At 43.0% G+C, this 16,735-nt stretch overlaps 2 protein-coding genes across 2 annotated transcripts in view; one reads left to right on the top strand and one right to left on the bottom strand.

The window, feature by feature from the left end:
- LOC125298155 (histone H3-like) overlaps positions 1 to 16,735 on the bottom strand; it is a 781,614-nt gene that overhangs the window by 690,945 nt on the left and 73,934 nt on the right. The window lies entirely within an intron of this gene.
- On the top strand, positions 1,566 to 15,380 carry cdc37 (cell division cycle 37 homolog (S. cerevisiae)). Its single transcript, XM_048248839.1, has 9 exons — positions 1,566 to 2,173; positions 4,626 to 4,724; positions 7,902 to 8,084; positions 9,910 to 10,015; positions 10,491 to 10,606; positions 11,599 to 11,721; positions 12,555 to 12,737; positions 13,511 to 13,582; positions 13,726 to 15,380. Exons 1-9 carry the CDS (start codon positions 2,066 to 2,068, stop codon positions 13,885 to 13,887), a joined length of 1,152 nt encoding a protein of 383 aa, XP_048104796.1. The 5' UTR covers positions 1,566 to 2,065; the 3' UTR covers positions 13,888 to 15,380.

Raw genomic sequence — 16,735 nt, 5'->3', positions numbered from 1 at the left:
TGTCGGGAATCCTTGTTGGTGTGCGCCACTAAATGTACACATAAAATTATTTTATTGTAAGGCCCCCATGAACGAAAGTACACAAAACTTGGCATGCATTCAGAGGGTGTCATAATGATCCTACACTTTTAATTTCGTGCAGTTTTGACCTTGTCAGCCAGAGATATTGAGATGAAAACACCTAATTTTTGCTTTTTAATTTTTAACTAGGTGGCGCTATACATGAAATAAGTGGTAATGGGATGGGTTGACATGCCCCTTAAGACCAACATACAAAAAAAAGGTGGGCCCCCTAGGCCCTACGGTTCTCGAGATATTCACAGAAAACTGTCTCGGCCACCTACAGGCCAGTTGGTGTATAGTAATATAAATTAATTTATTGTGTGGCCCCCCATGAACAAAATTCCACGAAACTTGGCGTGCATTCAGAAGGTGTCAAAATGATCCTACACTTCCAATTTTCATTGCAGTTTTGACTATGTTAGGTCACAGATACCTACAATTACAACACCTCATTTTACTTTTTGTGTTTAACTAGGTGGCGCTATACATGAAATTAGTGGTTATGGAATGGGTTGACATGGCCCCTTGAGATCAACATACAAAAAGGTGGTCCTCCTAAAGCTTACGGTTCTCGAGATATTCACAGAAAACTGTGTCTGCCCTACCCTCCTTCGGGTGCAGTCCAGCGTCGGGGCTACAGATCAAAACGAAAAACGATGGTTCCATGCTATCCATATGGGGTTACATGCCCACCAAGTTTTGTCTACCCCGGTCTTTCAGTGTCCCGGGAATCATTGGACGGAAATTTGGACATGCGAAAAAAAAAAAAAAGGCAGTGTCTCACAGCACACAGAAGAGATTATTGGGACTGGGGTCTCTGGTGATTTTTCTTGGCTCTGTAGGTTAGGAGGCTACTCACATCTTCTTATAGCCTGAAGGTTTGAAAGTAGCCTTCCCTGGACAGTGGTCCACGTTCAACTGACCTCACCCTCTGCAGGGCTTACAAACACATGTAAAAACGTCTTACAAGTCATTGTGCCAGGGTCTTGGATTTGTAACAATAATCAAGGAGTAGGCTAGTAAAAGTAACCTAGTATTGCCTAATAATGTGCAGCCTATGTTTTGTTTCTTCATGAAAATGCATGGGCTTAGGGCTGAGCTACACCAGGCGCGTAACCGAAGCGTTCCGTTCGCGTTGCGTCTGCTGCAACATTAGCTTCTATTATAATCAATGGAAGTAGCTACACCAGACGTGACAGCGGGGCATACGTTCGAAGAAAATAGACCATTCATCTAAAATGGATTTTACGCGTCGCGAACGGAACGCTTCAGTTACGCGCCTGGTGTAGCTCATACCTTATAGCCAACTGTTTTACTGGCATTTTTGAAATTTTTTGTTGTTGTTCACATATAGGCTACAGCCCAACCCAGAATTTAATTATTTTATTCTGTTTGCCTATTGGTCTAGTCTATCTGTTTTTGATATTTGTTTGTTTGCTTGTTGAGGAGAAAAAATGTTTCTGGCCTAGGCCTACTCATTAGTATGGTAAAGCAGGGACTAAACTTTAGTAGGCTAGCTAGCAGGTCTTTTGTCGACATCTTGTGGCAGCATTAATTGCCAAACGATAGATAGTCCCTCTTCTTTGTTAAACACTTGACTCTTTTAGGGTGAAACACAACTCGAATTGTATTAATCTTAGCTCTTTGACTTTCATAAAATATTTTATATATAGGCCTACCGTAACATACTTAGCCTACTTTCTTTGATCTGGTAAATATCTGGGGAGTGGAGTGGCATGACTGCTGCTGCTGCCAGTGCAGAAGAGGCGCAGGATTATTACGTCTTCAAACGGAAGCAAAGGAGATTTCCAGAAAAGACTTGTGGAGCCCAGAAACGTCGGTTGTAGTTTCTCGCATTGGCGTGGCTTCTTAGTTTCCTTTCCATAGCCTTACACAACGATTACAAAGGACATAGTGTATTTTACCATTTGTACCGTGCTTTCCGAGTTTGAAGCGTCTGGGCTCGTTGTAGCACGCATAACTGCAAGTTAAGACCATCAGTATGACGACCATTGACTACAGCGTGTGGGACCATATCGAGGTGTCAGACGATGAAGACGACACACACCCTAACATCGATACGCCTAGTCTTTTCAGATGGCGACATCAGGTTATTCAAACTTATACTTGTTTTCGTCTGTCTAACACATTCTTCTCAGCCGAGTTAATGCAAGGAGCAGCATGGTATTGTGGTCAAATTTCGCTGCTGCCAAGTTAGCAAAGTGTTGCTAACATTAGCTTGATAGCTAGCTAGCTACCTGGCTAATCAGTTCTAGTGTTTCCCACCTTGTTGATAAGTTGTCCTTGTTTGTTTGAATGATCACTTTTCCATATATAAGATGACTCCTTTTTAAGCAGGCACGTCAAAAGGTCAAATTTGTGTTTAGCACATTGAATCTCAACAATAATGTACACTAAGTTATGAGGCTAATGCACAAGGCTAGTTTGGTTCACTTCTATCATGTTTCCTCCTTGGCTAATGATAGAGTAACTGCTATCTCATAAAGAATGCGTGTAGGATTCATTAGGTGATGACAAAGTAGGTTATGTCTCCGTAGGAGATGTGGCGAAGTTGATTAGCTCGACTAGTTCGTCCGTGACATGGCCTTTTTGTTGGCTTTTTGTTGGCTTTGTTGGCTTTCATTAAATATGCGTCAGCAACATTAAATATGCGTCTTTTTAACATCAGTTTATGTTTTAACTTCAACGTCGTGAGCATTGCAGAGGACGTGAACAGCATGACTGGTGACGCCTGCATTATTGACGATTGATGGATGCCAACTATAGATCATCACAGAGTGGCCAAGGATGAGAGGACCTTAACGTTAATGTTGCTGATACTGACATGGACCTTTGCCAGTGACATATTGCTGGTACAAAGGCTTGTATACACTTGTATGGCCAGACTGTAAAGTAGGCTTGCCTGACAGAGGCGAAACATTGCACACTCACTTGTTAGATTGTAGTGCAGAAGTGTGTGTGCGTGTGTGTGCGCGCGTGAAAGAGAGAGAGAGAGAGAGTGAGAGGAGAGAATGTGTTGGCACGCCATCCCCTTGCTTGTTTCATAGATGTGGCTCAACTTGGTGCAGTGTTTTCAGCTGACTGACTGACCTTGCAGGGCAGGACAGGAGAGGAAAGTGGTGGGTTATTTGGCTAGCTGCACACAGTGAATTAGAGGACCGTGTGTTGTATTTCATGTGACTTTGTGTGTTATGCGTTATGTACTGTTTGAATGTTGTTGTTTTATTTTGTAATGAACACAATAAAGCACATCCTTAACAGCTACTAGTCTGTATAGCAAGAGAGTATTGAATCTAGAATCTTTGAAGGTTTCCTTTGACTCTGTTGTATGAGAAAATGTACCAAAAGTATCCAATCAAAACTAGAGCATGAAGTCCTTCAGAATTTTTCTTGCTGTGTTTCAGTGGTCCAAATGGCTGTGTCAGTGGTCCAAATTGTCCAATTGTGTTTCAACGATGTAAAATGTTTATATCTTCTATCAATATTCTTCAGCATCTTCTACCAGTTTAGCCCCCCACCCCTTTGCTTTAAAGTGAATTTGAGCATAACTTCCTCAGGGCTTAAATTTCACTGCGGGTATTGCGCAAAATTTGTTCAAGTCCCGCAACTCTAGCCATCATAATGCGAGAAATTCCCGCATACACTTTTACAGCCTGTCTGATGACGTTAATATAATCATGAAGTGGCGTGAATGCGGTGCTATTGACCGGACGGAACAACTACCGAGTTGAATTGAACATATCCTCATGCAGACGCAGACACACACACACACACACGGAGAGAGAGAGAGAACCACTTTGCGCTTACGCAAATAGGCTACGCAACCATGGCAAACTTTTACATCTGGAAAGAGCTCCTTGGTAACTATCCTGCTAGCTCAGGTCACGGCACTTGATCCCAGAAAGTTGTCTTCAACTTGTTAGTTTTTTAAACATTAATTTTATCTAATGACATAGAAAACATAATGAATTGCATCCACATATCATTATGCACTATGCATAACTTTTATTCACTAGCGACTAGCCTAAAACCTTCAGGCTGAAGGGAGGCTAATTACTCTCACGTATTTTCTTAGAGTGACAGGCACTCAATTACACCAACTCATCACCAATGTGCACTCAATTAGACCTACACACCACATTAAAGATAAACGTCAATATGAAGCATTCAAATTGCTAAATATGTTTAGCTACTAGTAATTACTATTAAAATGCTATACATAAAAAAAATACATTATTAACTAAATTCAATCTATATGAATTTAAAAATATATGAAATAGAAACATATCACATAAGCCATCATTTTCAGTGTGTGTTTGTGTGTGTGTGGAGAGTCAAGCAGAATCTAGGATGTCCACTGTTGTGAATGATCCCACTACAGTATATATTACTGATGACGTCAGGGTGGTGGGGCCCCCAAAACCAAACACTTTTAAAAAAAAGTATCGCAATTGCGTGTCGAAATTGTGTAAATCCCCCCTACATGAATAACCTAAGGGCTTACTGCTTCCTGTTGTGTGTCATCTTCCTGTCTCTTGCAGGCGCGTGTGGAGCGGATGGAGGCCTTTCAGAAGAAGGGCGAGGAGCTGGAGAAGGTGCTGACCGACAGCAAGAAGAAGCTAGCGGACGCCCAGAAAAAGGTGAAGCCATGATGCCTGCTAACCAGTGTACACACACACACACACACACACACACACACAGCCATACCCATACATAGCTGGAGAAGGCCCTGGCTGTTAACCAGTACACACACACACACTGGCAGCCAGCTAGGATTCACCACAATATCACACTGTTTGATCTAAACAGGGTTTAGCTTCAAAGCACAAAAATCGAACGTCAGTATAGAAACTTAATCTTGTATCAGCGCTATTAAATGTTATTATATGTGTTATTAAAATTAGACTCCTTGATTATAATCCCTTGACAATTTATGCTCAAAACAATCCCAAGCTCTGTACGAAAAACAAAGAGAGGCTGGGGTGGAGCGGTACTCAGTAGCTCATGTAAATCAACAGAATCCCCTAAGTTGCCTGTATAGCCCTGTTCACCTAGAGAGCTCTGGACCTTTTGTGACCTCATGACCAGGGTAGGAATTTCATGGCGGCCACGACGTCGTTGCCTCTTGCGTTGGCCGTGAGGCACCTTTGAAAATCAGAGGTTTACAGACCACGGTGGCCTTGGTGCCCCCTTCTTTCAATATTCTGCTTTAGGCCCTACTAATAGCTTATTTTTATTTAGCCTGTGGTCTGTCAAAATAATCTTAGCATTCACAGCGCAAATTAATTTAGTCTTTCACGCAGTGGAGAAAGTGACAGCGCAAGAAAGAAAGTGCGTCCAAATTCACCCATTCATCTCAGTTGAACTACTCGCGAAGTAGCCTATTCATTACACAGACATCACAAGTATCACATGAAAGAGCTTTTTCTCAGCTTTTAAACGATGTTACCCGATAATTGCTGAGTTGAACGGTTCGCGAGAAAAGTAAATAATATAATTCAATTTAATCATACATTCTACTGAAGGTTTTGCGTCCCATGATCTCCCAACCCATTCATCTCGGTGGAATACTTCACAAACCCTTCTTTTAACACACGACAAACCATATATCAGAATAAACAGTAGACCTTACTGAACACAAAGGTGTAAAGCAGTCCCCTGTACAGTTAGCCGTTCCAGAGTAAATCCAGTTTTGAATTTGCAGTAAATTTCGACATGCATGGATGTCTCCAAATTTGGGCTTTAAGTTTTACAATGTGTTTAAATTGTTCCACATGATTTCATAACGGGCCAAATACAAAATAAATGTTACAAATATCGCCTAGATATTGGTAAATCAGAGGACAGCTGACTGAGTTTGTGAAAGTAGCCTTAGCCTAATGATCACAAAATGCTAAGCATGCATCTAGGCTATTTGAGGTTCTTAAAGCTGAGCTGTGGTTAAATTGTTCAATACATGGTTTTATAACAGGCCAAATATAAAGTTAATGTTATATATATATATATATATATATATATATATATATATAGCCTAGATATCTGTAAATATTAGATGATCAGATGATTTACAGTTCTATGTAATATGTCATGTTTCATGTTTTTGTAATGTTTCATACAGTGATGCAGGTCTACTGCAGTGAATAGGCTAAATAAAACTTTGATCATTTTTATAGCCTACTACTGTATAGTCAACTTTGGCCTTGGTGCCCTGACATGTGGCCTTTGTGCCCCCCACCAAATATGCCCAACTGAAGGCCAAGTGGCCTTGCCCCCAGAATGGTGAAATTCCAAGCCTGCTCATTAGGGATGCACGATATATCGGCGGCCGATATATTAGTGAAAATATTATTATCGGTCCGATAACAGAATTCTGACCGATAATTTGCGCCGATATTTTTTAAAGTCCTAATTTATTCCGTCTGGCTACACTGAGCTACTTGAGATTGGTTGGCTATACTTTTTCCCCAGTATAATGTCAGCGGTGTGATTGTATTTCACCACTCTAACAAAATCTGTGGATATGCGTTCATTTGGGAATCTGTGCATCTCAAAATCCTCTCGTGAATGATCCGCCATTTAACCTTACCAGAGTGGAGCTCAGCCCTATCTAGAGTCGTCTTGTGCTGATGTGTTTGCACTTTACCGCCGCTGGTCGGGAAACAAATAAACAAACTCGTTAGTGGGACGAAAGTACATAAGTAGGCCTAGTTCTAAGTTGTGTTTTAGTATTATATTTGCATTACTTTAGCTTGGGTTTTGTATTATTACCTAGAAATATGCTAACCATTCCTGCTTCAGTTCCAAACAGGTCATTAAATGGTCATTAAAACAGGTTATTAAAACCTTCGGGGCTAACCCCTTTCATTTCTGCTGCAGCAGGTTGTGCGCAACGGAGTAGACGGACATAAGATACAGTCTGAGGAGTTGCAGCTTTATTCAGTTACCCGCAGTTGAAACAACCTAAGTTTCTCTCACAAACTCTGATTTGGTCGCTATACTGTAGCTTATTCCCAGCTGAGCCGTTTATGAGTGTTTAGTCCTAAATGAAAACGATTCATACTCTCTAGCCACTCACCGCAATTCACTGGACGCCAGGTTCACTTAAAGGAGCCACACATACTGTAGGGCTAGGCTACTGTTATGTTGACTGCTGTACTATTAAGGACTATTATGAGTTCTGTCCATCATTTGGTGGTAGGTAAAATAAATTACTGCAATAAAATTATGCTTATTAAATGCTTTCCCCAAATCACTTTTCACAATTTTTTTTCAAGAGTAATATTATCGGTTATCGTATTGGTATCGGCCACAACAAACCAATAAATATCGGTTATCGTTATCGGCCCTAAAATTCCATATCGGTGCATCTCTACTGCTCATGACCCTTCTTTCTCCCTCCTGAACTGTGTGGATGTGTGACTCCTTTAACCACTGCACTTGCAAGGAGTACCTGGTTTTGGCTAACATCTTTAGATGACAAAAGTGAAAAGATTCAATAGACTTTTTGTCAAATTTCTCTGTGCAGTCCTATAGTCCCCTGACCTCTTGACTGTCTCTTTTCCAAAATACACCTCTGGGGGAAAAAGAGAGAGAAAGCAATTTAAACAAAAAACAATTTAATATTACTTATAGAGCCAACACATTATACATGTCTCATGGCGCTTTACAGAGTGTTAAACAATCAGAGAACAACATACACACAACAGACATACGGTACCTTTCTCCACTGCCAATATAATGGACATGCGGTATAAATATATAAATAAATATAAAGGACGCCTGACATGACATTGTGACCCCGTCCTCCATTCCATCAGGTGCGTGATCTGGAAGGCGCAGCCACAGACGAGGCAAAGGCGGAGCTGGTGAAGGCGCAGGCGGAGGAGAAGCAGGTGCGGAGGGAGGAGCGCGCCGCCGAGAAGAAGCTGGACGAGTACCACCGCGAGGAGAAGAAGCAGCCCTGGAACGTGGACACGCTCTGCAAGGAGGGCTTCAGCAAGGTGAGCCACACTGGAACGCACACACACACACACACACACACACACACACACACACACACACACACACAAACACACACTTGCTTGCTCCCTCACACACACACACACACACACACACACACACACACACACAAACACACACTTGCTTGCTCCCTCACACACACACACACACACACTTGCTTGCTCGCTCACACTCACACACACACTCACGCTCACTCACGCACTCACTCCTATACTACTACCTGTCACACCAAAGGGATACATTTACCAGGGGAAAAGTAAAAACAACCATAAAAGCAACAAGGAAATAACAGTAACAGTGTTTCCCCTAGAATTTTTTCCAGCGGTGCTGTTGATGGGAAGGAAAAAAGAAAAAAAGAGAGAACATTTTGAAAAAATGACTCCTTAAATGGTGACTTCTGGTGGATTTTGTGAAAGAAAGAAAAGAAAAAGAAAATCTTTCACCTTTTTCATTTACATTATTAGTATTAGCCACTAGTAATAATTAGTATTAGCCACTAGTAATAATTAGTATTAGCCACTAGTAATAATTAGTATTAGCCACTAGTAATATAGCCACTAGTAATAATTAGTATTAGCCACTAGTAATAATAAGTATTAGCCACTAGTAATAATTAGTATTAGCCACTAGTAATAATTAGTATTAGCCACTAGTAATATAGCCACTAGTAATAATTAGTATTAGCCACTAGTAATAATTAGTATTAACAACTGTACACTGTAGGCCACTGTACAAACTATTACTATTTAGAATATACAGTGCTGTGCATAAGTTAAGACATTTTATATATAATAACATTTATTTATTTACGATACATGATGCATTAAAAAATAATTGATGTCCTATTTTTTTTTAATTAAGGCATTAAGACAAAAGGCAAAATATGTTTTTTATTCCTCCCTTTAGCTAATTTCAGCATGGGTGTCTTAACTTTTGCACAGCACTCTATAAACTATATAGACTTCTCTTTCATGCCATTACACTGTATTGGTGCTGTGCAAGTTGAATTGAGTGCCTGTCACTTTAATGCCGTGACGGCCCGTGATGCTGGCTTGATTATCACGGTTTTAAGCTAACTTAGTAGCGTTGTTGTGCATGGTGCATAAGAATATGTGGATGAAATGAATTATGTTTCCCATGTCATTTGGTAAAATAAATGGTCAAAATTTTGAAGAAAATCTATCTTGGATTATAGCAGATAAGTGTCTTGTATCATCTCTATAATTTTGGTGAGCTCTACAGGAATTACAAACTATCTCAGATGTAAATGCTTGCGTATCCAATAGGCTAGCTAGACCTTAGTTACACAGCCTAGGTATGTTAGCAACACAGGGCTTGAAAGCATTGCCTGTATCACAAACAAAAATGAAACAATGCGTGGAATTTATCTGGGAATAGGCTACTGAAGGTAGGGGCGAGCTATCTCGCTGGTGTGTTTTAATTTGGTTCCCTGGTTAACATAATGTAGGCTACGTTTTTTTCCACAAAATTGCGTCTGTTAATAAACTTAAACATCAACACAAACAAGCGTGATCTCCTGTGGAATCCCTGACTGCGCCTTCAATGTTAGCCTACTATTATTTGTTGACATGAAACCTGAACGAACGGCAGCTGTTCCTGAAGTTCACTTGCGTCTATTTTTTTTTTTTATATTAGGCAACTTTTTTTGCAGTGGCGCTTGAATTCCAGGAGCGGCGCTGCGCCGCTGATGAATACATTGTAGGGGAAACACTGAGTAACAACATAAACAAAATGCCCCGCTGTCTTTAACGTGATCCCTCCCTTTGATCCTCTCTCTCCTGTCAGAGTGTGCTGAACATCAAGCCCGAGAACCAGGAGGAGACGGAAGACGAGAAGGAGGAGAAGCATAAGACCTTCGTGGAGAAACACGAGAAAGAGATCAAACACTTTGGTGAGTTGACAAACAGATCAAACACTTTGGTGAATTGATAAACCGATAAAGGTACAGTAATTTATTAGCCGTGTAATTAATTACCACCACTCCTTGGCCAGGTAGAACAGTTAATTCGTGAAAGTGTACAGGGGGAACCAATACAACTTCGAGTGATTTTTGGAATAGAAACTGTACTTTGTGTGCATCCAGCTGTGTACAGTATGTCGCCTTGCCTTGTGATGAAATACAATGTCCTCTGCCAGTGTTGAAGATCTAAAGCCCTGTACTTGTGTATTATATACCATTAGTGCATATTCTGTTCCATTAGCATTAGCATACCATAAGTTAAAGTTATAACCAAAACAAATATATCTATAACTATATATTATATATTTAGATTAGATATATTTGTTTTTGTTATAACTTAAACTGGTACTAATATGGTATACTAATATATTTTAAATGGAGTTATTTTCCCATACCTTTTCCCCAGGTATGATGCGGCGCTGGGACGACAGCCAGAAGTACCTGTCGGATAACCCCCACCTGGTGTGCGAGGAGACGGCCAACTACCTGGTGATCATGTGCATCGACCTGGAGGTGGAGGAGGTAAGGCTCACTCACACTCGATGGGGCCAACTGAGTAGGTGTAGTGATGTTTCACCCCTCTGTCTTTTCCTAGTTGTACAGTTGTGTTCAAGTGTGTGTTTGTGTGTGGCTCACTCACACTCAGTGTTGGCAACTGATGAATGGATGAATGCACATGTTTATTTTTTGGGTGCTTTGACTTTTGGGTGAACTTTCACCACAACGTCTTTTTATCAGGTGTCTGTTTGTCTGTTTGTCTGTCTGTCTGTCTGTCTGTCTCTGTCTGTCTGTCTGTCTGTGCTCTTTGTCTTTTCATACTGTATGTGTGTGTGTGTGGTGAGTTATCTCTCTGACTCACTGTCTTCATGCTTTTGTATGTGTGTGTGTGCACAAAAAAGTGTATGTAATTTTTTTATGTGTATGTGAGACCCGTCTTTTGACCTCTCTTGTAGTGCGTGTGTGTGTGTGTCCCGTCTCCGCGTGTGTATGTGTGTGTGTGAGTCCCGTCTCCGCGTGTGTATGTGTGTGTGTGTGTCCCGTCTCCGCATGTGTGTGTGTGTGTGTGTGTGTGTGTGTGTGTGTGTGTGTGTGTGGCCTCAGCGTGTGTGTGTGTGTGTGTGTGTGTGTGTGTGTGTGTGTGTGTGTGTGTGTGTGTGTGTGTGTGTGTGTGTGTGTGTGTGTGTGTGGCGTCCGCGCGCGTGTGTGTGTGTGTGTGTGTGTGTGTGTGTGTGTCCCGTCTCCGATTATGTGTGTGTGTGTGTGTCCCGTCTCCGCGTGTGTGTGTGTGTGTCCCGTCTCCGCATGTGTGTGTGTGTCCCGTCTCCGCAGCGTGTGTGTGTGTGTGTGTGTGTGTGTGTGTGTGTGTGTGTGTGTGTGTGTGTGTGTGTCCCGTCTCCCGTCTCCGCGTGTGTGTGTGTGTGTGTGTCCCGTCTCCGCGTGTGTATGTGTGTGTGTGTCCCGTCTCCGCGTGTGTGTGTGTGTCCCATCTCCTGACCTCTTCCTCTCCGTTACAGAAACACGCGCTGATGGAGCAGGTGGCCCACCAGACCATTGTCATGCAGTTCATTCTGGAGCTGGCCAAGAGCCTCAAGGTCGACCCCCGCGGCTGCTTCCGCCAGTTCTTCACCAAGATCAAGGTCAGCAAGGGCCCAGGAATACACACACACACACACGTTCACACACACACGCACACACGTTCACACACGCACACACGTTCACACACACGTTCACACACACACACATGTTCACACACACACACACACACACACACGACACACAGACAGTCAGTCCATAAAAGTCTTCCTGTATTTATCCTAATGTAGCCTAAAAAAAACTACTCAGCTACTAATTAGACTCCACTGGAAACCTCTAGTGCGAAGTCCCATGGCGTGGGGCCAGTGTGACGAGGGGACGGAGGAAGCCTGTTGCTGTGGTTACTTAAGAACAAACATGAGACCTAAAGCAGATCTTGGCATATTTTTTCCTTTTTAATGGAATTGCCTTTGTGACAACATTGCACTAATGTCCCCTTTCAAGAGTTTCATTATCAGCATCATAGTTGGCCCCACAAGGCTTCCGTTTTAACATTCCATATGTTATCTTAATGCAGAGGAAGTAGATTGGGAACCAAATAGAACGTTCAAGCATTGTTATTGTTTACCTTGTTGAAAGGGTCTATTATGAATAATCAATGCTAACATCAGTGGAGAAAAGGCTAGCATGAAGAATCCCTTCCTCTCTTCTTTCCTTCCTGAGTTACAATCAGAAATATCTTTGGAAATGTAATGAATGGCTGTTTACAAACTGTGCCTCAAGTTAAGCTTATATTAGAAAGTCCCCTCTGTCCTGAAGAATCCCTTGTACGTTGCCTTAAATTTACTTACGCCTGCCTCCTGTGTCGTAGCATCATCGGTGTGTTGGTTTAAATTGTGACGTAATTGTCTCTCTCTTTTTCTCTGTCTTTCTCCAGACTGCAGACCAGCAGTACCAGGATGCCTTCAACGATGAGCTGGAGTCGTTTAAGGAGCGTGTGCGCGGCCGGGCGAAGATCCGCATCGAGAAGGCCATGAAGGAGTACGAGGAGGAGGAGCGCCAGAAGAGGCTCGGCCCCGGGGGTCTGGACCCTGTGGAGGTCTACGAGTCCCTGCCCGAGGTGCACTCACATACACACACTAGCATACACACACACACACACACACACACACACACACTTGCATACACACTTACACCCTCACAGGTACACTCACATATATACTGACTTAAATACACACTGGCATACACACACACACACACACACACTCAATTACACTCACGCAGTTACGTACCTGTACACACTTGCGCATTCATACACTTATGCGAGCACACACCCTCACAGTTACACTCACATACACACTGGCACACACACACTCACACAGTTACTCACATACACACTGGCACACACACACCCTCACTTACACTCCACCAATAGTTATAGGACTCACCAAATAATCTTTTTAATCCTTGGGTCATTTCATTTCAAATAATTATCTAGCTACAACTTTGACACAACTTTGCCTATGTATTAAATGAAAAATGTAAGGGATAATTTATTGTTGGTATATTACCGGAAAATAAGTCCCAGCAGGATGATCAGGATCCCGATGCGAAAGCCAATAAGCGATAAGTGAACCAACTACTCGCAGAATTATATGAAAGACATGAAAAACCCTTTTTCCTTGAAGGTCTGTTATACAGAATTATCAGACTTCCGAACGTTGGGAAGGCCCATTCAAGTGAATGGAGCATTCTACAGCATTATGAAGAGCTGTGTAATAAATACGTTTAAAAGTAGACACATTCACAAAGATCTGTGGTTCCTTTAGATCACAAAAGATTGACCTGAAATGATTGTCTTTGTTCATGGATGATGCCATATCCTCTCTACAGGGGATGCAGAAGTGCTTTGACGAGAAGGACATCTCGTTGTTACAGGATGCTATCAGCAAAATGGACCCTACGGTTAGTGTGTGTGTGTGTGTGTGTGTGTGTGTGTGTGTGTGACAGAGTGTAATACAATGATTTCTATTCAGATTAGGTAACGTCAACTAGTAAGGCTGTCTAAGCAAAGAATTGTTCTAAATTGTTCTAAACGTCTCCCCCAGGAGGCCAAGTACCACATGAAGCGCTGCATCGACTCAGGGCTCTGGGTTCCCAACTCACGGACGGACGGCGACGACGATGACAAGGAGGACGATAAAGACGACGAGCCAAAGTATGAAGAAGTGAAGAGAGAAACAGCGGAAGAAGAAAAAGAAGAGAAATGACTTTGAGATCCAAAACTCCCCAACACACCCCGCCCTCCCCTTTCCCCCTCTCCATCCTGTCATGAACCTGTTTCTAGCCCTCTCCCAGCCCAAACCAAAACTACATTTCCCAGGGTGCTCTCTTTCTTCCCCCACACTTCCTCATCCTGCATTAAAACAACTGGTCATGGTTTCCAAATGTTCTTGGTGCAATTGGAGGACAGATACCATAGACAGCTTTTCATAACTGAGCTAGTGAAATGCTTAAATGGAAACCGGTGTGTTTGAAATGGTGTGGTGGTTATTAACCAAATCATTAGCTTCTGCTAACCACGGCTTAAGTGTTGCCAGCCTTAAGCTGATTCACACTTGCTGGACTTCACAATTGTCTAGTCTTACTACGGCTTTCAACTCTGCTCAGTGCAACGCAGTAGCGCAGACAATAACACATCAGGTAATACTCCTGTTAATGAACTGGTGGATAAAGAAAGAAGTATTTTTTTTTTTAAAGTAGATCCTCCTGAGGCATCCTCCTGGGTGAGAGCCAGAACCTTCTCCCCCGGTGTGGTTACGGCTGGCGGCGCTGATCCACAGTCTGGTTTTGGTGGTGCTGCTCACACCTGAGCTTCACCTGAGTGGGACCAGGCTCTGGTGTGGGCCAGACCCTATGGTAACATGCTGCGTGACTGCTGTGCTGCTGGGACTCATGGAGTGCTGTGGGTTTTTTTTTTCCACTATGGCTAAAGCAGGATGAGTAAATGTGATTATCAGCTTTTGGAGATGTGCTCTCTCTCTCTCTTTCTCTGTCTTTCTCTCTCTCTCTTTCTCTCCATCCCTTCTATTTGACCCATAATCCTGTTTGTCCTGCATGGCTGAAGCCACCCCCCACCCCCCACACACACACACACACACACACACACACACACGCGCACACACACATACATACTCTCCAAACCCTTCAGTTAACTCCACTGTCTACCCTTTTCTTAGATGCGCAATGCCATTTTAAGTTTATCCGTTTTGTTTTGTGTTTTTGTTTTAGTTTTAATTTTTTTTTTTTTTTGTATTACTCACTATATGATTGTCACTGTTGGTTAGACAGAAACTAGGCTAAGTTCCAAGGGGTACCTCTGGGCAATGATGGCAAGGCACAGGTGAAGGGTGACTGACCTGTCCAACATAGCGGTCGTGTTGGGGCCATAAAGTGACCGAGGTGACCGAGTAAGCAACGCTGGTGCGAATGTGGAGCCCTCGCTCTCCCCCTACCACTCCCCTCTGTCATCATCATCATCATTGAGAGTCACACTCGGTCACGTCTTTTCACCGATGACTTTTTTTTTTTTTCAGACCCCTCATGACTGACACCCGCCGCCCCTTCGTCACTCATTTTAGCACACACACACCCCACCCCCGACCCCTGTCCCCGACCCCCACATCAACGTTCAACCCCTACTCTTTTTACTAGGACTCGTGTGTTTGTGTCTCTTAGTAAAGGTTCTGCTGTATAAAATGAAGCTCTGGCCTTCCTGGTGGTTCTTTTGTGCTCAACATCAACTTGGAATGATACACACTGAAGTGTGCACCCTGGCCACTAGGTGGCAGTCTACCAACAAATCAGTTATTGATTACCGACAACATCCTAGTCAGATCTCATAGGCATGTCATTTGCTTTTCAGAACACCCTCATTCACTACAAAGCACACAAGCATTTTTATCGGGATCTTAACTAGTTGCTGGAGTGGCATGCTCTAAATACACTTGTTTGTGTATTGACCATGCTACATATTAACACTATACATAATAAATGAATTGACTGCCTAAGTAAGTGGGTATTCATGAGAGCATTATGTGGTAAATGAGTTCCAAACAGAGTGACCTCAGTCTGTGACCAGTTTCTTAATAAGAGCTAATTACAGTAAGACTGGTAGGCAGGTGTACAGCTCAGTCGACCTTTTAATTAACTCATAGGCTACATGTGGTTAGAAATGTTCTGTAAATGACCAGACATTGTGTTTAAACTACCGGTAGCAAGAACACAACATATCTACATGGAGGTGGTAGGTGACGCATAGGGCTGCGTTATTTGACCCTGCACAACAGTACTGTAAATTACCAAATGAAAGGTGTATGTATGATATTTCATTCATTTTGTCATATGACCAATGTGTCGATGAGCAAAATGCGCAACTGCCTGTGGGATATCTCCCATAACGGCGCTTATATCAGAGGAGTAGCCTATGATGAGCGGTAGGCTACCCTCCAAGGCAGGCAGCGTTTTTGGGTTGGGATGCCGTATCAAACAAAATCTACCCCCTTCTCCTCCCCTCCCGCATGCGTGATGCACCACAATCGGCGCGCGCGTAGCCTATGTGTGTCTGCTGGTTAGTGGGTGGTGTATGCGCGCGGGGAGGCTGGCGAAGAGCAGTAGCGTATTGGGAGGAGGGCGCACCAGTCTCGCGGAGCAGCGGATATTCCCCAAGCCGTTGTGTGCTCTTTTCAATTTTTTTTCCCTTCCGTACCGCCCTGACGGACTGTTCTCTGCAGAGAGAGAAAGAGGGGGGGGGACATAATCGGAACAATCTATCCATTGATATTGAGGGGATCAAGGTGAGTGTCAATGCGTGTGTGTGCGTGCGTGTGTATGTGTGTGTTTCACACCCCTGTCTGTGTGATTAGCCTACTGTCAGATCATCAATGTGACAGCCTACACGCTGTAACAGATGTGTAGCCTCGGTTGGCGCTGAACGTCTGTTGAATGTGTGTGTCTTTCGCGGTCATGTGTACAGAGTATCGAGCCTCCATGTCCGTCGCATGTCATCGATGCCCTGTGTGTTTGTGTGTCGGGGTCCTTGCGGCTGTGCGAACATAT

The sequence above is a fragment of the Alosa alosa genome, chromosome 7 (genome assembly GCF_017589495.1).
Source record: "Alosa alosa isolate M-15738 ecotype Scorff River chromosome 7, AALO_Geno_1.1, whole genome shotgun sequence".
Taxonomy (NCBI): Eukaryota; Metazoa; Chordata; class Actinopteri; order Clupeiformes; family Clupeidae; genus Alosa; species Alosa alosa.
Note: the sequence above shows the minus strand (reverse complement) of the source record. Positions and strands in the feature narration are given on the sequence as shown.